General features: G+C 36.2%; 1 protein-coding gene across 1 annotated transcript in view; it reads left to right on the top strand.

Moving 5' to 3' along the window:
* ANGPT1 (angiopoietin 1) overlaps window positions 1-26,301 on the top strand; it is a gene marked incomplete at both ends in the record, with an annotated part of 194,545 nt that overhangs the window by 94,986 nt on the left and 73,258 nt on the right. The window contains one exon of the mRNA XM_084282716.1: window positions 9,406-9,638. Coding sequence (XP_084138842.1) covers window positions 9,406-9,638 — 233 coding nt within the window. The remainder of the gene's footprint in view (window positions 1-9,405; window positions 9,639-26,301) is intronic.

Raw genomic sequence — 26,301 nt, 5'->3', positions numbered from 1 at the left:
AAGCAGGGAGGCTCTCTTCTCGAAAGAGTAACTGTGGTGTAAGTCTGACCAGAACTAAGGTTCCCATTTCCTGTGTATGCTATAATTGACACTGAAATAGAGCAAATGACTTTATATGTGAGGTAGATACTGAAGCAGCCTATACATGCACAGGGTGTAGTGGATTTGTTAAACTGAGATCAGATGGTTTGCCAAAAATGCTGTTGCTGAACGTGAATCAGCAAGAACTGAGGTGGAATGACTTTGCCCTGGGTTATATGTGAAGCAGACTAACAGTACCATGAAGCTGCTGAGGGAAAAAAAAAAAAAAAAAAAAAAAAAGCAACCACATAGTAATGACAAATAGAATATGTCATTATAAAGAAATGTGTTTAGCTGAAAAGCTGGCAAAATAATATACAGTTAGTGCTACTGGTTATGAAAACTGGCAGTTTACAGCTTATAAAACAGGGGTAAGATTAAATAATTCCCCTAAATGTTTGTGGGTGGTTTGTTTGTTTGTTTGTTTCTCTTTTTCTTTATTTTTATTTCAATTTTGAATTGACCCGAAGATTTGTTTTTAAGTAAATGACTGTATTTTTAGATGTTGTAATCTATTTAGCATCAAAATTTTATTGACTCATCAAGAGACTGAGTCATTTATGTGAGGGTTTGTGTACTTAATCTGAAATTATTTATTTTAGCAATGTGTCAGGGTGTAAAGCCATGTCAGTAAACAACTAAGTTTGACTTACATTGACCTTTGACTTGACTGACATTATGATGAAATGATCTGTGTCATGATAGTATGGTCTAGCTTGGTATTTAGGAGGAAAAGGAGAGGTGGTATGTTAAAGAGCAACATCCAGTTGTTTCTCTTATAAGTATAGGTATATGTGTTTCATTATAATGAAGGAAGAAACTAGCAAAGACCTTCCAGGTTTCATTGCTATCTGTGCCTTTGGGACTGATAAAATTAGGGAGAGGACATTGTCATGATTAAAGCAGCTGATGATTCATATTTTAATGTATCATTATCTAGTCCTAACAAAAAACTGTGTAATCTTGGTCTTGTAAGGATCCTGTAATCAACTATGCATATGTCAATTTCACTGTGGGACAAATCTTTAAGATCACAGGAGATAATAGGTTAATGAATATGCCAATGATTTTAGCTTGCTTAAATTTAAACATTGTTTAAAGTTTGCCTGATAGTGGTGTTCAGTAGTTGTCTGCAGTTTAAATATATAACATCGATATACAAAATTATATATATATATAACAATCCCTCTGTATAACATCATTTTCAAATTAATAAATTAGAGAACTCCTTTTATCCATGTTGCCTATATGGACTATAAACGTTTTGCAAAGAGCCTTTCTTTTCAGTAGGTGGGAATGAGTGCAGGAACTGTTATAATCCAAAAAGTAATCAAAACAGATTGTGTACTTTGGGCAGATCATTTCTATTTCTGTGCTAAAATTCCCTCCACATAAAATAAAGATCCTAATCACTTTCAAAGAACTGGAGTTTGGATGAAAGAAATGTAAGATATTATAATAACTGATTGTTGATATACTACAGTAATTTGTATATTATCCTGAAATAAAATGAGCACTGCTTATCAACAGGGGACCAATGCATGTTCTAGGGTCTAGAAATATATTTATTCTTGGCCTTAAATGCTTTACTTCCTGCCTCTGCTGGGAAGAGTGGAGAATTTTTTTCTTTTTATCCCCCTGAAGTGAAAGATATTTCATAGCATGAGTAACATTTGCCCCAGTATCTTGTTTCTGTTGAATGCTCTCATGCCATAAATAATTTATTCTTGTGGGTTCCCACCCACTGTAATATAAATGGTGGTGTTTTACACTGCCATTTTTTCTCCCACAAGAGGTTTTTAAAAGCTATTTTAATTTTTTCTTGAAAGATTTCTCTGCTTAAGTGCTTGAGTCTTTTTTTTTTTTTTTTTCCAGTGTACCCAGCTGCATTTAACTTACTGTGTGCCATTTATGTCAATATGCAAGTGTGAAAACTTTTCTGTTACATTATATTTCTCCTTTTTATTCAGTCAAATGAATTCTGGATCTTCCAGCAATAAGAAGTAGAAGTGAAATTTAAACATAAGTTTTAACTTGAATTTGCAGAAAATCAAACTAGACTAACGGTCAGTACAAGAACAATTGTATCCTAAGGTGTGTACTTAAGAATGATGAATTACCATTTGACTGTGTAAAAGATGAGGATATGAGTTTTATTTGCAAATGTTGCATATACTGAAAAAGATAAATCAATTTTTTCCATTTCACTTTTGTGACTTCAATCGCAAAAAGTGAGTCTCAGTAACCAAATATTTCACTGGCCTTTAGAAATATGGGGATACTTTTTTTTTTTTTCTTTTTCCAAATGTCTTTAAACCAATAAGACTACCTACTTAAGTACCAAGTCAATAACAGTACAAGGAAAAAATCACTCATATAAAAGCAACTGCAAAGCAGCTATCCTAATGAGAAAATTATCATTCTTGTAGTGAAATGTAAGTGTTTAAGTTCTCTACCTGTTTATCTTCCCATACATACTTAATTCAAGAAAAACATATATGTACAGCCAAAGAAATTTTTCTAATGTGACGTTCCTTGTCTTTATTTATTGAAGAGCTCAACAAAGTAAATGGTTTTATCTGTATTTCTAATAAGTCCAGATTTCTTAAAAGATTATTTTAATGCAAAAGATGTCCATCTCTAAGATCTGGTCTATATCCTGTTCCCACATGTCTAAACTGAAGTCTCTGAAAACAAAGATTAAAAAAAAAAATCTTAAACTGCCATGGTCTGGAATGGATTAGTGAATAAACTATGTACCTTATAAGGCAGATTGTCTAAACCAGACTTCCTTCCTCCCCTGGGAGCTATGAGATGGCTTTCTACATGCTCTACTTCATCACCTTTCAAAATGATAGTAGTTTTCACTGGAAGTTATTCTTTGACTTCTGTACTAGCTTTCTGTTTTCTTCAGTGTTACCAGAGGGCTTTATCTGTATCAGGTGGACACAGCATAGTTGTACCAAAGCATCCCACTGGCTTATATTCTAATAAAGGCAACATAGGGGTAATAACCCCTATGGGGGGTTGTAACAACCTTATAAGGGTAACAACCTCAGGCCTACAGGCCTGGGGCAGAGCAGCTGGAAAGCTGTGCAGAGGAAAAGGATTGGGGGGTGTTGATTGATGCTCACCCAAACATGAGCTGGCAGTGTGCCCAGGTGGCCAAGAAGGCCAAAGGCATCCTGGCTTGTATCCTGATATACTGAATAGTGTAGCCAGCAGGACCAAGGAGGTGATTGTCCTACTGTACTCGGCTCTGCTGAGGCCACACCTCAAGTACTGTGTTTAATTTTGGGCCCCTCACTAAAGAAGGACATTGAGGTCCTGGAGCACGTCCAGAGAAAGGCTACAAAGCTGTTGAGGGGCCTGGAACACAAGTCCTGTGAGGAGTGGCTGATGGAACTGGGGTCGTTTAGTGTGGAGAAGAGGAGGCTCAGGGGAGACCTTATTGCTCTCTACAATGCCTGGAAGGAAGGTGTGAGGAGCTGGGGGTCAGCCTCTTCTCACAGGTAACTAGTGATAGGACTAGAGGGAACAGCCTCAAATTATGCCAGGGGAAGTGTAGGTTAGAAATTAGGAGACATTTCTTCTCAGAAGGAGCAGTCAGGCATTGGAATGGGTTGCCCAGGGAGGTGGCGGAGTTACCATCCCTGGGGGTGTTTAAGGAAAGGTTGAACATGGTGCTTAGAGACATGGTTCAGTGGATGACATTGGTGGTAGGGTGATGGTTGGACCAGATGATCTTGGAGGTCTTTTCCAACCTTAATGATTCTATGATATCATTTGTTGAAAATACATTCCCAGCCTAAACAAGCTAGTGGCACGTGGTTACTTTCAAGGAAAATTAAAGGGGTTTGTTGTTGTTTCATTGTATTTAAATGTCTTCTAGTTAATAACTCCAAGGAAGGAGTCATTGTCCAATGGATAATATAATATTTAGCCATATTAACAACATTTGTTTTTCATAACTTCATTCTGTTCCCCACATGCCTGATTTTGCCCCCCACAAATTGAAGGCTGCATTATAATACCGTACATGTATTTCTGTGTGTGTACGATTCTTCTAGTAAATGGTGATTTATTTGTATTATATTGTAGTTCCCATGACTGCTTCATCTGTCTGTATCTGTAATGCTTTCAAACCTATAGGAAAATTATGCAGTAAATTTGCAGTAAAAGAGAGACAGTCACTACTGTCCATGCCATTTTACTGGAAAGTATTATCAAAGAATGTTGTACAACAATTTCAGTCAATGTTTACAGATTGATTAATTGGTATAGCCTTCTTTTGGCTTTCTGTAAGTTTTTTATGTCAGCAACAGTCGTTAATGAAAACTAGTAGAAATATTTTCACTTTGAATCTGCCTTCATAATGCCTCTTTAAAATTTTGATAAAATCAATCAGCAAAGTTAATTCTTTGTGTTATTTGGCTGTTAGAAATTATTCAATGTGGAAAGAAGACAGAGAAAATAGAGTAGTCTGACAACCATTTAAAAAATCTAAACATCACTGTAGTTGATTTCAATATGTTAAAAATGTATCAATTAGTTTTCTAGAACTTCTTATTATTTAAATGAGCTACAATATGTGTTTATGTAACAATAATACATATGAAGAATTCTGGCCACATTATAGTCAAAGGCTATAAGAACAGCTTTTCTCATGCTGTTTAAGGATTTCTTCCTTTTGGAACAGGCCAGTACAAACATCTCCAGTCTATGTGAAGTTTTTGCTTTTGTTCATTAGAGCTTTGAGCAAAGGTTTCTCACTGATTCTTAGTAAAACAAAATGAAATGCAGTTGTTACAGATTTCTCCCAGGAATATAGGGAGTGGTCCTATCCTCAGGACTTACTCTTATCTGCTGTAGATTTGTGGATATGAAAAGACCATTGCACAAATGCATATGCATTCCTTAAAATAGCTTAGTTTTGCAGTTTATAATAACAAGACTTTTAATCTACATAGAAAACTGTAAAGGAACCAAGTGCTGTGACACTCCCATCTTTCCACCACATGTTGTTGACACACCACTCATAAATATTAGGATGTATTATTGCTAAAGCTGTAAAACATCTGCTCGCTGTCTGTCTCTGTAGACGCCAAACAGGGAAGCTCTAAACATTGTCAGCTTCTTCCTTCTTACTTGACATGGCCAGTGTTGCTACAAATAAGACTGTCATCACCATGGGTTCACTTACTGTGGTCTTAAGAAGGCTATGGTGGGAAACAAATAACACAACGTGCATATTGTGGCTGTCAAAGACAGTTTTATACATTAAATCATCCAGATATAGAAATAATTTCAATTTGGACAAGCAAATTGATCATGCCTTCTAGACCTTTCAGTCTTTGGTGACCTCCTTTGTACACATTCTAATAGTTTTATATTCTTATAATGTGGAGCCCCACACTGCACACAGTATTTTAGGTGAGGCTAAACCAACATTGAGTGTAGTGGGGCAGTCATTTCTTTTGACTGGTTAGCTATATTGTGCTTGATGCACTTAATACTGTTGTCCCGTTCAGACACCAGAGCACATTGTTGACTCATATTGAGCCTACCATCAGCCAAAACTCTCAGATTCCACCACAGCGACTTGTCCTCCAGTCTGTACAGACATCCAAGATTACAGCATCCCAGGTGCAGAATCCAGCACTTGTTCTTAATAAGTTTAATATGGTTGGTGGTTGTCTAGTGCTCTAATCTATCAAGATCTCTCTGTAAGGCTTCTCTATCCTCAAGAGACTCAATGGCTCCACCTAATTTAGTGTAATTTACAAACTTAGTTTACACTCAACTCCTGTGTCCAGGTCATTGATAAAAACTTTGAAGAGAACTGGTCCTAAAATTGAGCCTTGGGGAACACCATTAGTGCATGGCCAGCAGCCTGATTTACTATTACCCTATTACCCCATTTACTACAACTCTTTGAGCCCTGCCATTCAGTTGCTCACCCATCATATTGTGTATATATCTAGCTGTATGCTGGAGATTTTGTCCAGGATACTGTGAGAGACAGTATCAAAAGCTTTACTGAAGTCCAAAAAACTCACATCCACTGCTTTCCCTTTGTCCACTAGATGGGTAACATTGTCATAAAAGGATATTAAGTAAGTAGGATGTCACACTGTGCTGTGGCCACATCTAGCACCCATTCTATCACAGACTGTGCCCAGGGTCCACCTTGTTCCTATTCAAAGTTGATTAGTATAACTTATAGTGTATCAGGAAAAAAAAAAAAATAAAAAAAAAATTAAAATATATCAGCATAAAAATGCTGAAATTATAAAATTCACATTGAACTTTTTATTTTGTTGAACAATTTTTTATGACTTAAAAACAATTCCATCAGAACATTTTCATCCATTCCCGCTAACTGCACTAATTAGTCTAACAAAGCTCAAAGACTTACACACACACACACACACACACACACACACACACACACACACACACAAAAGATCCAGAGTATAAAGGCATTGTGTTTAATGTTAGAGTTCAAGTGATGAAAAAATTAGCCACAGGTCTGATAAAGTGTTAAAGTAATTTATTATCTTTGCTTTTAATATCTCGACTTTGTTTTATATTGGGACCTTCTATCATCAAATTCTAGCCCACTGAATCTTGTTATGTTTCTGTTACTATGTAATGATCCTTTTTGATTGAAATATCATGATTCCCCTTGCATTTGGGAATGAAGCTGACAACAAGAAAAAGTGTTTCCCATTCCCATCCTTTCATTTTTAATTCCCTCTTTCTCAGATACTTGTGATTTTCACAGAACTAGGTATGTTGATCTTGCAAAGTATGTTTTCTTCAGTATCTATGAAAGTAATGTAAGTCCCACATTTATAACATTTCAGAGAGAGATTTGCTGCTTAGTTTCCTTAATTAAATATATATATATATATACATATATATATATAATATTACTCTAGCTTGTACAGCAAATCCAGGGCCTGAATTTAATCTTTGCATTGTTATCTTTTGTAACAGCTCATATTAAGGCTTTGTGATATCTAGTAGAAACAACTCCATATGGATTTTATTACATTCTTCAGTTAGGTTAAATGACCTGAAATTATGCAGGCATTTTGCCACTGATCTATTATCCAGAAGTAAAAAAAAAAAAAAAAAAAAAAAAAAAAAGGTGGGGGAGAGTGCAAATAAATAAAATCTAAGACTAACTTGGACAGGAAGTGGTTTGTTGGGAAGTTTGTAATCACCAGTTGGTTTACAGGCATGAGAAACACCTCTTTTGGCACATACAGTAGAATTACTTAAAGAAGAAAGCAGCAGAGGGGATGAATTTATTTCTTTACCTAATATTATTAAAATCTTTCTGCTAAGCTTCCACCTGTGGTTGTTTAATATTGATGGGCAGCTAAGCACCACCATGCCGTTCTTTCACTCCCCCTCCTCAGAAGGCGAAAATAGGATGAAAAAAGTTTGTGGGTTGAGATAAGGACAGAGAGATCACTCGGGAGTTACCATCATGGGCAAAACCGACTCAGTGTAAGGGAGATTAATGTAACTTATTACCTATTGAGAACTGAGTAGAGCAGTGAGAAGCTAAAATCAAATTAAAAACACCTCATCCACACGATTCTATCTCCTTCCCCCTGAGCAGGGGAACAGGGGATGAGGTAAGTCTCTAGCACTTTGCCTCTGCTGCTCCTTCACAGGCCCTCTCTGCCCCTGCTTGCCTGGAGAAAAGGAGGCTCAGGGGTGACCTTATTGCTCTTTACAGGTACCTTAAAGGAGGCTGTAGAGAGGTGGGGGTTGGTCTATTCTCCCACGTGCCTGGTGACAGGATGAGGGGGAATGGGCTTAAGTTGTGCCAGGGGAGTTTTAGGTTGGATGTTAGGAAGAACTTCTTCACTGAAAGGGTTGTTAGACATTGGAACAGGCTGCCCAGGGAAGTGGTGGAGTCACCATCCCTGGAAGTCTTTAAAAGACGTTTAGATGTAGAGCTTAGGGATATGGTTTAGTGGGGACTGCTAGCGTTAGGTCAGAGGTTGGACACGATGATCTTGAGGTCTCTTCCAACCTAGAAATTCTGTGATTCTGTGGGGTCCGTCCCACGGGATGCCGTCCTTCCTGAGCTGAGCTTGCGGGGGCTGCCCACAGGCAGCAGCTCTTCAAGCACTGCTCCCACACGGCTCTGTCCCACGGGGTCCATCGCCCAGGAGCAAACTTCTCCAGCACGGGTCCCCCATGGGTGGCAACTCCCCCCAGACCTCCTGCTCCTGCGTGGGCTCCTCTCCACGGGCTGCAGCTCCGGCCCGGGGCCTGCTCCATGGGCCTCAGCCTCCTCCAGGGCACATCCACCTGCTCCACCGGGGGCTCCTCTGTGGGCTGCAGCGTGGAGATCTGCTCCATATGGGACCCATGGGCTGCAGGGGGACAGCCTGCTCCACCAGGGGCCTCTCTAGAGGCTGCATGGGAACTGCTGCTTCTACTGGAGCACCTTCTGCCCTCCTGCTGCACTGACCTTGGGGGCTGCAGGGCTGCTTCTCGCTTCTCACTCTCCCAGCTGATGTTCCACAGCAGTTTTTCTTAAATCTGCTCTCCCAGAGGCCTGACCAGCATCACTCGCTGGCTCGGCCCACAGAGGCCATACCTACAGTCCTCTGGCTACCCAAACCTTGCCATGTAAACCCAATTCACCACAACAATGTCAAAGCACTGGCCTGAAAAAACTTATTGTTCACAGTTGACAGATTTTATCTACGAAATGTGAAAACAGATCCCACTCACATGGTATACCATAATTTCCCAGTTTCACACAGCATATCAAATGGTAATTTTATTGTGGGTTCCATATGCTTTGGTGGTATTCCACAGTTCCTAACGCTTACCTTCTTCCATTCGGTTGTAAGGCCCTTCACAAACTGTTCCTTAGTTTATGTTTTTATTTATCTTTTACTTTATTGACCCATCCATAATACCATTAATGTCTTCTTCAATGCCCTGTTCTTCTTCTCCTTCCTTTGCCCACTTTTGGCTTTTCTACATGAACTTGTTATATACAAATGTGTTACTGGTCATATGCTCATGCACTTGGATGAGTATAACTCCATGCGCATTGTTCTAAGTACTAGTGTATGCAAACATCTTAAATTGGACCCTTAGAGATCAGTAATATTTGGCTGCTTGATGGAGAAAGTCAATGGGCTGAATTAGTAGAAGTGACATTTTTAGAATAAATAATTTTTGTACTGAATTCTATGGTGAAAATAAAGTATCATTGTTTTCTGTATTAATAAATATGTTGGCATGAAATAATATCAGCTAATTTGTTTTATTTCATTTTAGTTTACTTGAGCACAAAATTTTAGAAATGGAGGAAAGGCATAAAGAGGAGCTGGATACTTTAAAGGAGGAAAAAGAGAATCTACAAAATTTGGTCACTCGACAAAGCTACGTAATCCAGGAACTAGAGAAACAGTTGAACAAGGCAACAACAAATAACAGTGTCCTGCAGAAGCAGCAGATTGAATTGATGGATACAGTTCATACGCTAATCACCCTCTGTTCCAAGGAAGGAGGTAAGAAAGCTGAATTATAAAGCGTTACGCGTACTAGAAAATGTCTTCTCTAGGGCCATATTTTTGGAATGGTAGAACTAAATGAGCTTATTCCAAAAAGGAAAGGACATGGAGGTACTTAAGAGACATGTGGTTGTGGCACTTAGGCACATTTTTATTGGTGGGCTTGGGAGTGTTATATGATGGCTAGCCTTGATCATTGTATGGGTCTTCTGCAACCAAAATACTTCTATGATTCTATGATTATAACTGAGAATGCACAAATCTGATGAGAATCCACAAATCAAATAAGATTCAGACAGTGCTGAGGCCAACCCTTTTGCTAACATTCATATTTGTTTTTCTAAATTTAATATCATTGAGTTACTATACCATGGCCTTAGCTGATGTTAGCCACAATTGCATTGGCTTCACATTAGCAATACTGATTTGTCCCTCTGAGCATCTGCCTCCTGCTGGAAGTAATCTGACCAACTGTGGGTGTTAAATTCATAGGTTTCTATATCTAATTTACTCTAAACTTCCTTTACAGTCACTGGAGAGAAAAGGATGCTAAATGAAGGAAAGTAACCTAAAATTCTATACATGTATATGTGTTTTGAACTTGGTGTACTCGGATGCAGGCATATATGATGCTGTAGCCATTCAAAAAATAAATTTGTTCTATTGAATTAGTTTTTATTTAAAATAAGGGATCATATTTCTTCCTTCTGCCTTGCTTGATTTTGTTGGTTTTGTTTCTGAGTATGTAAGGCACACTAAAAACACATGTTTTTATGTGTTTTTAGAAATAACATCTTTTTGAAAGAATGGGTTGACGAGTCATCTAGGACAATTCTCCTCAAGTCTCCTTTTGTTAGTAAACACATTTCTTATAGACACTGAGAAATAAATTCAGGTAGGATTTTAGTTTTCAAATGAAAAAGACTTTTCTCATTTGTCTCAGGAAAGACATTCCGTTCATCAGGACTAAAGGAAATGGAAGAAAGGGATAAATGATGAATGGAGATTACTGTGAGGGATGGAAACAGGACACTGAACAAACAAACAAACAAACAGAAAACAAAAAACAATTCAATACCTACAAAAAAAAAAAAAAAAAAAAAAGGGCAAAGTTAAACAGAATAGAGAGAAGAAGAGGTGTAAGGGAGAATATAAGAGGAAAGGCTAAGATTAACAGCTAAAAGGGTATTAAATGCTGTTCCTGATATGCCATGTAGAGGGTTAAAAATAGAGAAGAAAGTCAAGGAAAAAAACTGAGATACATCTGGGAAGAGGCCATCAAAACCCTTCTAACAGAAGATACAGAATAAACATGGAGAGAAACCATAAACATATAAGTTCTGCCAGTCATTTTGGGAGTGTGGATGACAGAGGTCTATGTAAAACCGTACCAAGCACTCTATGAAGCACATTTGCTCATTGTAATGTTAGAGCTCTAAGTGCTATTAATGATTTTAAATTTTTAAAAAATATAATAATACTTTTCACCTGCATTGTTATTCATTATTTGTTTTAAAAGACATAAGGACATATTTTATCATTCACACTATTCAGCTAAAGTCAGTGTGGGTTTGCTCTCTACCGTATATTCCCATGCAACTTGTGTGGCTTAAATCTGAAGAGTTCCAGTGACGGGGATTACATCTCCTTCCTTTGGAAGTGTTTCATGTATGGACCCATGTTGATAGAATACGTTGTTGTGTGTTTTTTTTTTCCGTGTTTTTTTTTTTTTTCCTCCTTTTTTTCTCCTGATGTCCATTCTAAATATTCCCTTCTGCTTATTCTATTATACAGTTCCCCAGCATTCTGAAGTAAATAAAATCCTTCATAGTAGGGCTGTTCTCATATCAGTAGAGAAACATAGTGATGCAATGCAAACCCTTTATTATGTTTTGCGGTCTTTTGGCAAAGAAACCTGGCAATGTTCTGTTCAGGGTGTTCTAATAGAGCTCAGGAGTATTTTAAAATTAATATCAGTATGAAAGATATATTATTTTCATACAGAGATATACTGCGAGTTCTTTTTAGGGCTAGAAAAAGATTTTCCAATTATATTTAATTTGATTCAAATGAAAAAAATATATAAAAAAAATAAAAATTAACATTTTTCCTAAAATTAGTTTCCTCAGCTACTTCTTATAAAGATTTTGAATGAGGATTTCAGAAGTTTTAAAGTTTTAAAACTGTGTTTCTGGCTCCAAATTCAGGTGGTTGAAAACCTGAATTGTCATTAGTGTTTTTATTTCTGAGGAACAGTGGAAGTCAAAATACTTAGCACAGCTAAATGCGTAAATATAATTTTATTTGCCTAATTCTAACTCTTGATTTTGGACTCCATTACAATTTGTGAATTACCATGGTCAGAATTTTCCTTGGATACTTTTATGATAAAATTTAAAGAGAAATAATTGCAGAAAAGTTTCCTCTTCCTACCTAAGTCAAGCTAACCAATATTTTTGGCAAGCCCATTCACAGCTGAAGAAGAAGTCAGGCAGCCTAAGTTCAAATAATATTATCTTGGAGTACAGGACAATGAAGGCAAAATAATAAAGCATTGTAATAAAACTTACTACCAGCTTCAGTATATGCAAGTATATGTTGAGAATGGAAGAATTTGTGTGGGAAATACAACTGAAGCTACTCTGGATTCTCAGAAAAAATATGAAGTTTAATCTTGCACAAGTCTTTACATGTGCACTAATGTTCAACACATCAAATATTCTGTAAGAATCGGTATTTATTGGGAGATAGAGGATAGCAAAATGTGATACATAAATCAGTGACACCACTTCTGTCTTACATTGTGTTAAATATTGGTCATTTAATTTCATAAGGGATATAGCAGAAATGGAAATTGTCCAGAAAAGAATAGGATAATGGAAATAATTAGAGACCTGGAACGATTTCCTTATGAGGCGAGAGAGACGTAAAAAACAGAACTATTGGATGAGAAAGAAAGTATGTAGGATGCTGTTATGTAAACATACAAAATAACTAATGCTAGAGAAAAGAGAGACAGCCAATAACACTGAGATTTTCCATTGATAAAAGATAATACTTAAACTATTGGTTGCTAGATATCATTGTGACTGATGAACGTTTTTGAATTATTAAAAAGCAGAAGAACCCATGAAAGATGGGCTTTTGTTAAAGCCTTAAAAACTTCCGGTTTTTAACTGGTGACACTCATCTTTGAAAGGAATTGTGACCTAAGCAAGGCATCAAGTCTAAAAAGACAGACTGTCAAAGATGAGTAACTTACCAAGGATGAAAACAGGAGCTGAGAGGAATTGTAAAATGTGGCTAAACCCAGCAGTATTTTATGAATGCCTTTAAGTACCTTTGTTGGATTTTCAACCATAAAAGTGGAGGTCTGTATATTTTACTTGTATGTGTATATACTTTAAAAACCATTATTAGTATCAAGAAACCTAAAAATCTCACCCTAAATAAATGTCACAGACAACAAAATTATGTTTTCCTTTGCATAAGTCATAGTATTCAGACTTTCCCAATACATGGAACTGATTTTCTTTTTAATTATTATTATTAAATAATGATAGAGCTGAATGACTTTTGAAATTGAGCTGGTGATAATCATTGTTTTTTCATTACAAAATGTGAGATAAATTTATTCCAGTAATGACATCATTGTATCATAAAATCTATTTTTATATTAATTTAAATAAGTAGAAACACGTTTAGAATTCTACCTGCTAGAAGTCTGTGATGAATTTAGCTTACCAGTGTGGAGATACAAGGCTGACCAGAAACTCCTTTAGTTTAGCTTTAAACTCTGAGAAGCTGAAACATAGTCCCTACTGCTGGATGACAACCCTACAGTATAATCTACTTTGGTACATCAACCATGGCTAGAAAAATGTTAGGAGGATTTCTGAAGTACATAAAGGCAAATGAGGAAGAGAGAAAAATAATTATAATAATTAAAAAACTAATTAAAAGACAGAGGATAAAATTTAAAAATGTAGATTGACCAAAAGACAAAATCCAGATCCTACTTTCAGTGTCAGTTTTGGAACAGACTGATTTTGAGATGGGGGCCACCTGTCAAACGTGAATTTTTTGTGAGTTCAGTTTCCAAAATATCACCCACCTCTCTTCTATTGTGAGTGATTCTAGGATTTCAGTTGCATGCAATCCATAAAAATAGAAACTATTAAAAGTCACAAAGCCTACAGAGCGTCAAACATATTCAGCATACTATGGGGACTCACTTGTCTTCATTTAGCCATGTTTCTATGGCTAAATAGATATGTCACATTGTTTATGTACTTTTTAGGCAGGGACAACAATCTTGGCAGGCTGTCAATAAATTTCTAAAATAGAATTTCTTAAAAAAAGATGTGTTTTCAGACACTAGCCTTCCCATTGAAACAATTGTTTGGTATGTTAGAAAATTAAACTTTTTAGAAATTAAGCAATCTGCAAATTAAAATATAGACAAATGCCTGAAATATTTACTTCTCCCCAAAAGAATAAAGAAATAGAAATGTTGAGTTGAAGGCTTAATTAATAACCTCAGAGATAATGTCGACCTCCAAGGTTGCAGAAGTTCTTTACCTATAGAAGATAACAAGAGTAGTACAGAGACTACATTCTATTCAAAAGTCATCCAAATTTTTGTGATTATTTTCTTAAAACTGTTCATTCCTCATACTGCTTTGAGGATTATTTGTCTGAAAATGCATAAACAATTTTGGTCTTGTAAACATGAATGGGTAAACTAAACATTTGCTCATCAATAGCCTCCTTGTTTCTATTCCTTCTGAGATTGTGCAGTTCTCTGGATGAAAATACTGTTTGGGATTGCATATAAAGGTCTAGAATTTTAAGAACTCCAATCAAATTGACATTTCCCTCACTAATGACTAGTATTACATGAAGTACTTCAAAATATGAAAAATAAAATTTCTATTGACTTTGGCACATTGCTGTCATCATCAAATAATAAACTTCTAACACAGTAAATAGTACATGACAGACTTTCTAAGCTTCCACATCAGAAAAATTACTTGTGAAAAGTGTATATAGTGCTGCTTAGACAGTCATAAAAATATGACTCAAAAAATTGCAAGGAATGCATTACAAATTGTTTTAAGCAACAGATAACATGATCATCAAAGAAGCATACACAAGTTCAAACTAAGTAATTCAGAAATTTAATTGGTCCAGTGGGAAATTATGTTTAAAGCCAAGGGTCACAAAATGCACTCAGGCTAAAGTCACATGTATTTTCAAATACAATTTTTTTTTTTTTTTTTTTTTTTTTTTTTTGGCCAGTAGAAGAAACTTGATATAGCATGTCCACTGTGTTAATATGCATTTGCATAACTTAAGAGTTGCCCCAGTGCTCCTACCCACAGCATAAGGAAATTTAAAATTTCAGTGGGGAAATATATTTAATCATACACTTACTGTCCTTCTCACAGGTTGTTTTGTATTGTCTGTCAGATTGCATAATAACATAGCTTGTTAAAACATTTGGTCTAAACTTGTATACTTCAGCAGAGTAATGGAACAATACAAAAATTTTTGTCATGAATGTCTGGTTTTGTGACCTCCTAGTAGGAGAGAAATGAAGCATTAGCTTCCTCCTGAATGCAAACAAGAAGGTAAGCTTAGTTCTCAAAATAATACACATATATGCTAGGAATTTACCTCCCCAGAAGTGCCTGTTGAGTTCATGAAGTAAACAACTTTGTTAGTAAGTCTGACGTTTCTAAAAAGGTTCAAATCTCCTGGGTTATGGGTAGCTTTCATATTTTAGAAAATTCTACATATGAATAGAAGTATGTTCAAAAATGTATTCATAGAATACATACTTTAAAAAGACATAGCAATTAATTTACTCAAGACATTATACTGTAAGTAGTCTATTCCATTTCTTAGAGTATGGTTGTTATAATGTTAAAATTTATGCTGAAATGAACAGAGTGAGAATAGAATGAGAACATCAAAGGAATGACCTGAAGGTTACAGACACAGGGGAAACTCCATTGACATTAGGAAAATTACCCCAGCAGAGATGCTGGTCTACTTCATTAGCAAGACTTCAAAGACATTTTATATAATACAAGCCAGTATTTTAAAAACAGAGAGAGAGGGAAAAAAAATCCTAGTCAGAATCCCAAAATAGAATTACAGATTCAGGTGTTCTGAAAGAATATTTTAAATCTTAATATTTGAACTGTGTTCAGCAAAGCAATTTTTCTGTATTATACTCATTCATTTATATATTGGAGTACAGTAACTAGACTATTTAACACATTAGATGATAGTGTAGAAAATTACATGTAAAGTTCTTTGTTTTATGTGCACACAGAAAATAATACTGGTATTCATTTGAGATATATTCTGAGGTAACCATTTCTCTAGCAATCTCTTTTCATTCCTTAAGCACTTGTCTGCTTCTTGTACTTCTTCCTTAACATTGTTGGTTTTGTTTGTTTGTTTTTGTTTTCCAGCATGATGCAGCATAACTCACCAGGCAGGAACCTTGCATATGGCATATCAGTCACTTCAGATAGTTTAAATTTTGTATTACCAGGGTATTATAACATACTGCAATGCAATAAAAAAAAAAAAAAAAAAAAAAAAAAAAAAAAAAGACACTGTGAATTTTGAATCATTTTATTTTATTTTTTCTTAACACTAATTAATAATGTATTTGCAGCACAGAAAGCCAATCATATCTTGGGCTGCATGAATAGAAGCAGGGTGAGGGAGGTAATTCTCCCTCTCTACTCCGCTCTTGTGAGACCCCACCTGGAGCCCTGCATTCAGCTCTGTAGCCCCCAGCACTAGGACACAGAAGTATTAAAATGAGTCCAGAGGAGGGCCACAAGGATGATGAGGGGGCTGGAGCCTCCTATGGGCTGAGATTCAGCCTGGAGAAGAGAAGGCTCTGGGGAGACCTTATAACGGCCTTCTAGTGCCTTTCCTGCACTCTTTTTCAAGGACTCTTTGTCAGGGATTGGAATGGCAAGCCGAGGGGAATGGCTTTAAATGAAAAGAGGGTAGATTTAGATTAGATATAGGAAAGAACTAAACACAGGCACAAGTTGCCAGTGAAGAGCTGTGAATGTCCCATCCCTGGAAGAGTTCAAGGCCAGGTTGGATGGGGCTTTGAGCAAACTGGTCTTGTGGGAAGTGTCCCTGCCCACGGCAGGGTGGTTGGAACTAGATGATCTTAAAGGTCCCTTCCAACCCAAACCATTCTATGATTCTATGACTTTATGAATTAAAAACACAGTTAAACAGGCTTGACAAAGTTGGAGCAGCCACACCTGAATCTGAACACAGTTACCTAATTTTGTCATTAAGCCCTACATTGTTTCTCAAAGGTGACAAGACAGATAGCTACAGCTAAGATTGACAATATGTTTGTCCAAGAATACAGAAATATGCATCTGCTCAGTTTCCCTCTACTTCTTCCTGCTTTAGAGATTCTATGGGCAAGTGATAGTATGTTTTAAAGACATCTGAAAGCAATAGCAGAAACACATTTAGCCTCTACAACTTTCTGAGGAGGGGAAGTGGAGAGGAAGGTGCCAGACCTGGTAATTAACGACAGGACGCAATGGAACAACACAAAGCTGCACTAGGGGAGGTTCAGACTGGAAGTAGAGAAAAATATTTTTACTGTGAGGGTACTCAAACAATGGGACAGGCTTCCTAGAGTGGCTCGTGCCTGTCAGTGTTTAAGAGCCTTTTGGAGATGCCTTCGTTGATATGCTTTAACTTTTAGTTAGCCCTGAAGTGATCAGGCAGTTGGACTGCATGATCTCTGAAGATCCTTTCTAACTGAACTGTTCTATTCTACTCTGAAAATAGAAGAAGATTATTATAAGAAAAAATTTCTGCCCATAATTCACAAAGCTCTTGTCACTATTACAGATGCATGCCACTTTTTGAATTGCCTCTATTTGTGAAATCTGTATTGTGAAATCTGTGCAGAAATACTGAGTCTTAATTTTGCACTTAGTGGCATGGAAGAGGTGTCCTCCTTAACCTTGCTGTAGCTGAATCTAGCTGAGCACATGATAGAAGCACTGCAGTGCTACAGCTGGATGCTGGGTTGCCTTTGTACAGTTGTGTAAGTGTTCAGTTAAACATACACATCAGCAGTGTTTTTTTTTGTTGTTGTTTTTGTTTTTCATGTGCTACAGACTTCCCATTCCCCTTGGAGACTTTCTATGTTCATACACATTTTTCAGATGCCCAGAAAGCTTAATAGTTTTAAGGAATCAGTTTTGCCTGACTCACCTAACATTAACAGTGTAGATGTAGAGATCTGGTCTAGACTTCCTCTAGAATCAGCAAAGGACTTTTTTTTCAAATGTATTGTCTTAGGTTGAGGTGAATTGCAACTCAAAGTACCTTTTTCTCTCTATTGCCTTTAAAGAGTGAAAAGAGTAGTGCTGCTATGTATACAATCAATGTCTACATTGGGACAAATTAATTTTATAATTGCTGTTTTCTAAAACTAAAGAAACAATCATATTCGAAATCATAATGTTTTATTTTATTTTATTTATTATTTTTAGTTTTAATTTTAATTTATTTTATTTTATTTATTAATTTTATTTTTTTTTTATTTTTTATATCTTGTTCAGGCAAGCATAACTTTATTTTCAATTTACACTATATAATAAAATACGGCAAAGTAACAATCAAGTCAGACTGTGGTTTAACAGAGATACGATATTTAAATAAGTTAATTTAAATGTACATCGTTTAAAATTTCTGCCAGCGGGAAAATATTTGAACTCTTCAAAACAGATTTGGGATTCCTGTATTTTATCCCTATTAGGTTGCTGATGGTGACAGCAAGAAGTCAGTATTTATTACTGCTGAAAAAAAAATAACACTTTGTGTATATGTTTTTGCATTTCAGTTTTTGATTGCTAATATTGAAATCACTTACCTACTCTCATTCCTACCGCATATCTCAGTCCCTAAATCCCCCTTCACTCGTCTTCATGAAAATTGTATTACTCACTTACACAAAAGATACTAGAGGGGATATCAGCATATATGAACCAGCCAACAACACTGCTGGTGTCAACCAAATGGCTTGTTAATGAAAAATTTCTTTTTAAGAATACCATGATTCAGCTGGAAACACTAAATGCACATTAGGGTGCCTGTGTGGAAAAATATAAATCAATTAAAGAAATATGGACACTAGAGATATTAAACAAAGCCAGTGGCTTAATCTCTCTTGTAGCAGTTTGTGAAAGACTTCTTTAGTTCTCATCTCTCAGTAAATGGCTGGATACTCACAAAATTGCTGTCTCAAGCAGAAACTATTAAGGAACTATATTGCAGCTGGATAATTAAGCGTCTTTATCTCTTTGTAAATGGGCCATAAGGCATTCTATTTCAGCTCACTAATGAGGACCACTTTATGGTATTCCTAAGCGATGCCCTTCAAATGCACAGTGAATCGAAGTATTATTGTTGTTACCAGTCACTAAGGCTGGATTTATTGGGAAACAAACTTGATAACCGTTGATAATTTATTAGGTAGTAAATAATTATGCCCAGGAGAGGGTGAAAGCTCACTATGTTAACATCATTTTCCAAGACTTAGTCAATTCCTGCAGCACTACAGGAGGGAAATTCTGCTTTAAGTGATTTATTTAATAAGTACTTGGATAGCTTGAGTGCTCTTGCTCTGCTATTATTTGCCTTTCTTACTTCAGACTCTTAGAGGGGGAAAAAACAAATATAATATTCCATTCATTGTTAAAACTTTTCTGTTAATGTTAATGTGATGCAACTAATTTGCTACACCTTTTCTCTTTTCCCCTCCCCCCAAAGAAGTGGATCTGAAATTCTAGTATATAATAAACCTTAGCATTCATAATGAATCTGAGACTGCACTAGTTCCTATGCTGGCAGAATCTACTTAGCCTTGCTTGATGCATTTCAGCATGGCCTGGTAGTTTTGCTCTGTTGTATTAAAAAAGTTTCATGCATTCATTTGCGCCTCCCACATGCAATAAGTGGTATGTATGAAGGGCTAGGGACTGGTGGCAAGAAGGCTATTTTTACTTTTGTTGTTGCTCCTCGGAAACAAAATACTTCCACTTATCCTTCCAATTTAGTGATTGTAGGCTCACAGGATAAGTCAAATTAATTGAGCTTTTCCAATGGAATTATACACCTGTTTAAAAATAAAATAAAATAAAATAATAAAATAAAATAATAAAATAAAATAAAATAGTACAACACTCTTTACCGAAAGGGTTGTTAGGCATTGGAATGGGCTGCCCAGGGAAGTGGTTGAGTCACCATCCCTGGAGGTCTTTAAAAGACATTTAGATGTAAAGCTTAGTGATATTGTTTAGTGGAGGACTTGTTAGTGTTAGGTCAGAGGTTATACTAGGTGGTCTTGGAGGTCTATTCCAACTTAGATGATTCTGTGAACACAATCAAACAACCCCCCCAGATTTTCTGGAAATCATGATGCCGCCACAACAAATAAACAAGCAAACAAAAAACAAACATTCTGCCAGATCTTGTCTAAGCTGATTCACTCCATGGCTATGGAGACAGTCTACAACCAACAGCACAGGAAGAGCAACACCACATCTTTAAATGACATCCTGCTTTTTGATTCTGGGTAATAATCTCCTTTAGACATAAAAGAAGATGTTTACTTATACTGTCATAAACTCTGAAAACTTACACTAAGGCCAGCATTTCCCAACCTAATTATTCAGCAGATGTGTGAGCCTGAGGAAGGAGTTCTAGAGTTCTGCTTTCTCCCGGCTTAAATAGCCATGTAAGATCAAGGTAAACTCCCGAGTAAATCTTGAATGAAAAACACAGGATGAGCTTCTTGCCTGTTAATGGTTGAAATGAAAATAGTATTGTATAAGTTACTAAGAAGAAACAGAAAGGAAATCAGAAAAAAAAAATGTACTACTGTATATTTCGTAATGTGATAAAATGCTGTGTAACTGTCGGACCCTATGTCTCAAAAAAAAAAAAAAAAAAAAGCTGAAAAAAAAAAAAAAAGATGACGAAGGATATGGAGTCCAATAAGTATATTAGAGCTGCTCCAGGCAGTAAGAAGAATGAAGGAAAATATAGAAACGATAGGTGTTGAAATTCATGGAAGAAAATTCATCTGAAGTTTATTAAATATAGGGATATTATATCTGCCAGAGGATGATCCTATGCTGTAATTCCTGGAAATGCTTTCCTGCTTTTATCCTCCTCCCCAGTCATCTATTCTTACTGAAGTCTCCTTTTGGGGCTAGGTGTTAGATTAGCCCTTGCAAAACCTTAAGGCCTTCCTGGAGAGGGAAAGACCTAAAGGAAATTGAAAATAAGGAGAAAATGGGTAATTATAAGGGTATGTAATAGGTATTGCAGGTAATTAAAAGGTAATTATAATAAGAAAACGGAAGACCACAGGGTTAAAAGATCAAAAATGTCCAGGGAAGGAACTGGAACGGGGCACCATTGATGTCACCTCAACAAAATCCACAGATCCCTGGAAGAATCCAAGAGATGGTGGAGCTCAGTGATGTCCTCTGTGCACATGGGAACAATGCACAAAGGCTCCCTTGTTGAGTTCTCTTCTGCTGAAAGAAACAGAGCTGGCTGGGCTGGCCAGGCCTGGGGGCAGGCTGGTGAGGAAGCTCCATGACTTTTAGGGCCTCTTGCTGGAGACAGGATGATGGGTAGGTTGGATCTGCAATGCTAGCACAGCAACTCTCATAACTCATCTGACGTTATTAGGAGCCTGGACAGAATAGTTTTATAAACAATATATAATCCACAAATTTATAATCTATAAACTTGATTTTGTAGCAATAGCTTTAGGGTAGACGCAAATTAAAAAGAAAGAGCTTCAAGCAGTGGAATGTGATTTTTTTCTTCCCTTAGTCATGAAAATCTGTATAGTCTAGTTCCCAGAACAGAAATACTTTATTCCAGTATGTCGACATGAACTTTTTTTTTTTTTTCTCCAATATTCCTTTGGCCAACTCTTTTTCCAGATTCAGAGCAATCTCACAAAGAAATATTACTTTTAAAAGCACTTTGGTGAATGAATGAATACTTCACTGGAAGGAACGTATATATCCAAACTCCAGTCCTAAACTTTCTCCCAACTCCCCAATAAACAGATGTGTGCACACAAGCATGCACACAAAATGACTTGTTGGAAAAGACTGCTGGACTCCCAGACAACCAGAAGAAACTTATTAATTAATTTTTCTTTTTTTTATGATGATGATACTCAGACTTGTGTTAATATGGTACAATATAGACCTTTGAGTAAGTTTTGTAGCAGATGATTGTAGTATGTCTTTCTCTATAATAATTTATACTGGGTACTTTGTACATGTAAATTTGCTTTTAAACTTTTACTTAGCTAGCTGAATGCATAAAAAGAAATATAAACTCCTGATGTTCTATCTATATAAATAACTGCAGTATATTTAATTTCGGAGAAGAGGAACCTAAGTTTTCTAATATATATATATATATATTATTTTATTTTTTTTTCACATTGTCCAGATAGGGTAACATCAGCAACTTTAAAATAGTTTTAGGAGAATAAAACATAGTATATGTTATGTATCTGAATAGACTAGACTCTAGAAAACGCACTTTTCAAATCCTTTTTGACAGGGACACAAGCATGCTCTCATTTTAATTTGTAGGCAACACTTGAAGAGCAAATCTGAGTTTAAGCACCTCCAGTTTCATGCATTTCCCTCTGGTGCATGGAACATTTGCAATAGACTGCAGAACTGTAAGCTGTATTATCACAGGGTTGTCTGTTTCAGAGGATAGTTGGACATCACTACCAGCGATTAGGTTGCAGTTTAATGTTTGTTCTCAAGCAGAGGATGGTGTATGATAGACTAGGCCACTGAAACAACAGACTACACTATACCTCTGGCTGTAAATCAGCACAAACTGAGTGACTTTAACTGTCCATATTTTTCCTCCTCAAAACAAAAATAATCTTCACCCTTTCTCTGTCAGCCCTGTTTGTGGCTCCTGCTGCTAACTCTGGGAACATATATACATGTGTGGGCCATGTTCCAGGCTTCCACACTGGGGATATTTGACTGACATCCTTCTGATAGCATTAGCAAACTGCTCCTGATTTGATGCTTTGCAAGCCAGGCATTATTTGCCATTGTAACTGGAACTGTGGTGGTACACAGCAGCTGCACCCAAATGGCTGGAAAAGAGGTCAGAGATATGGGATATCTTACAGAAGTGTAGCATTCCTCACCACATGTCTAGAACCATGACAAGATTAAGGCAAACTTGGTCTGCAGTCTGGTTACAGACAGAAACTGCCATTTTGTAGTCCTTGAATGACCCTGATCTGGAATGCTGCAGCTGTAGGTAAAAAGACATCAGTTTACAAACACACCTTTTTTCATTTTTAGAAGCTCTTCATCTGGGGACAGAAATTTTCACCTCAGATACTTCTGATACAGCAGCTAGAATTTGGATTGGTTATACTTGCCAATAAGATGCTGGAGAAAGACTTCTCTTTCTAAGCTTCAAAAGCACAAGAATTTTATTTTTTTAAGTGTCTTTTGGTATGTATAGTGACTATTGAGTCCTATAAGAAAATTAGATTTATGTAAATAAAACATTTAAATTATTAACATATAATAATTAACTAAGACACTACAGAAATCTCTGCATATCTCTCTAAGTCACCATAATGAAAAAAAAAACAACATCTGCCTTTCATTTACTGGCAGTATTGCTAGAGGACATAAGACTCAACTGATTTCACAAATATGGCAGTTCGGTCTTTAAACAATTTAGTAATATGAGCATGTTTTTATTGATTCAGTCAACATAATGAACTGCAGTGTGATATTTCTTACAGACAAACCACAATGTTCTTTCATTAAATATCTGACAGACTTGAAAGTGGTGAGATAACAACTTCATTTTCTTAACAATAATCGGAAATTTAAAAAATAATAATAATTTTGAAATACTTTTTTCTGGTAGAGATCAGATTAGATAATTTTCATATAGCTAGAAAAAAAATGTTTTGTGTTCCTAGTGGATGACTTTAGATTACTAAATAATTCAGGAGCTAGTTGCTCTTACTAGTTAGTTGGTGACTTATTATCAGGCATGAAATCAGAGCTAACAACCAGTGATGGAACTTCTCTGGCTATCATTTTGGGAAGAGGGGGTTGTGTGTCACAGCTCTCTCTCTCACTTGCAAGCTTCAGTAAGCCTTTCCAAGAGAAATGAAGAGGCTCCAGCCTCAGGTGCCAACCCCAGCTTCCTACTGAATTTTAATGCCCATTTAGTAGCAAAAAATCTGCTCGGCCCTGACAGTTCACAGCTCCTGGGTTAGCACAAACCTCATCAATTTGGGTTCCTGTTCTTCTGTTATGCCACAGAGCAGCCATGCTGCCAGGGCTGTTGCACCTACATGGGAGCAGTCATCTGGCAGAGCTCTGGGCATTTACAGATGGTACCTGCTGTATTGCCTGGGCTTGATTCATCATCCAGGGCCTTAGAGAAAAACAAATGTAACCAAAGGACTGATAACTGAAATAAATAATTCAGCAGGTAGGGAAACATAGTTAGTGTAGCCTGGAAGAAAACTATTGGACTAAAAATTAAGCAGAAGTCTTTTGAATGTGCAAGGGAAGAAATGTATTTCTCTTGTTAATTCTTCTTATGTTCAGGAAAGCAGGTTTCTACATATAGGCATCATTGCTTTAAAGGAGCATGACTTACTTCATCTCCAGTTTATTCATCCAGAAAAGGCAAACAAAAAAGTCCTCCAGGGCTCCAGATTTTGGCTAAGCATTCAGGTTTAAAAAATGGTGATATTATTGTGCTTGACATAGACTTATCTTTTTCTTCAGATACATAAAACTTTGGTGTAAGCGTTGTATCTGAAAAAAAGCTAAACTAACATTAGAAAACTGGAAAGTCAATTAAGATGTTTAAGCAGTACAAAGACATTTAATGGCTACATGCTTTGTTTTAAAACAGCTTCCTACTTACTACTTACTTAGTCTTACTACTCCTTTAATGTTTATTTACACATTTACCGTATGTCAGCCAGTGCAACATTCAGGAACTTCACTTGATGTATAATGGATTCAAGGTCTATGTAATGTCATAATGTCAAAAAAAAAAAAAAAAAAAAAAAAAAAAAAGGAGTCCTGAATGATAGGGAAAAGTGGTTTGGAAACTGAGAAACTGACTGGAAACTGTATGGAATATTAAGTTAGAAAAACAATATCAAACCTTAGAAAAAACATATTCTACTATGGAAGAACATTACCGGTAACATTCCTGGGTATTAATTTTCTGATAACTTTGGGTTGTTCTTGCAAATTACAGTCTGATATATTAAGGAAAACTGAACTTTATGCTGATCATGCTAAATATACTGTGCTACAATCTGTAACAGTGCAGCAGCAGCTTCACAAGGGACTGAGCTTTCCTTCCAGTAAGGTCACCAACTTTTGTGGGAGGGAAGACAGGCACCCATAGAAAGTCATCTTCTCCTGGCTACACTGGTTCACCCACTGCTGCAAAAGAAGGTTATTGGGAAATTACTACAACTGCTGTGTGAAATACATCAGGTATTTCAGCTGGCTGATACTGGGAGGACAGAAGGATCTGGGCATATACAGGGCATTTATCTGTCCTTGTCACTTTCCTCTCTGATTACAACAGCAGGCTTATTTATTTATTTATTTATTTATTTACTTTTTTATTTATTTCTAGTCTCTAAGCAAAATAAAAAGTTGTATTTCTAAATATGTTAGCTAGATATGAATCTCCTTAGAATATCATTTTTCAAATCTACTTCTAATTCATCTGAAATTAAAATCTTACCTGATTTAAAAGTCAGATGATACTAGCTTTGGGAGATAATCATGATTTTTTTGTCTAACTTTCAATAAAAAAAAAAAAAATAAATCAAATTTCAGTATCCCTGAGTGACGCTTAAGTAGTTATTTCCAATTGTTTTGCAATGTGTATGTAATGGTAAAATGAGGTAAAAAAGAGGTAAATTGGTCTTTTACGTATATTACAGATATTAAAATGTAAGTACTTTTAAGACTGAAGGAAGACTGCCCCTGCACAACTAAATACATTTTTAGACAAGAGAAACTCATGTCTGCAGTTGAAACAACAGTATTAGAGAAATTCAGGCTAGAAAGAATGGATTTAATTTAAAGCGCCCTGAAATTAGTGAGAGGCTTTGCTTTAACTCCTCAAGGCTTTGGCTCCAGCCCCAAGTAATTATTCAAGCTGGACTTTGGCCACTAATGCTAATGCCATCTGCTTACAGAAAAGTACTGTGAAATCTTTAATTAACACAAATCATAAAGGCCTCAGTTTTATGTCTTATCTAAAAAATAGCACCTTCGAGAGTTCACTGTTGTTGTTTGCCTTGCTGAGGACCTCATTCAATGCCATGTCACAGGGAAGAGTGTCACCTACTGCATAGCCAGCACTAACTTTCTTTTACAAATACAGCCAAGTCTCAAAGAAGTTGATTTTCTAATTAAAGTTCACTTTAGTATGTGAATCAGTTTTTATTTTTATTGACAGTGTTGGATAAAAACAATAAACACAGCATATGTATGGTAAG

This window comes from Netta rufina (assembly GCF_964035555.1).
Source record: "Netta rufina genome assembly, chromosome: 2".
Lineage (NCBI taxonomy): Eukaryota > Metazoa > Chordata > Aves > Anseriformes > Anatidae > Netta > Netta rufina.
The sequence above is the reverse complement of the archived record's forward strand: the minus strand, read 5'-3'. Positions and strand labels throughout refer to the sequence as shown.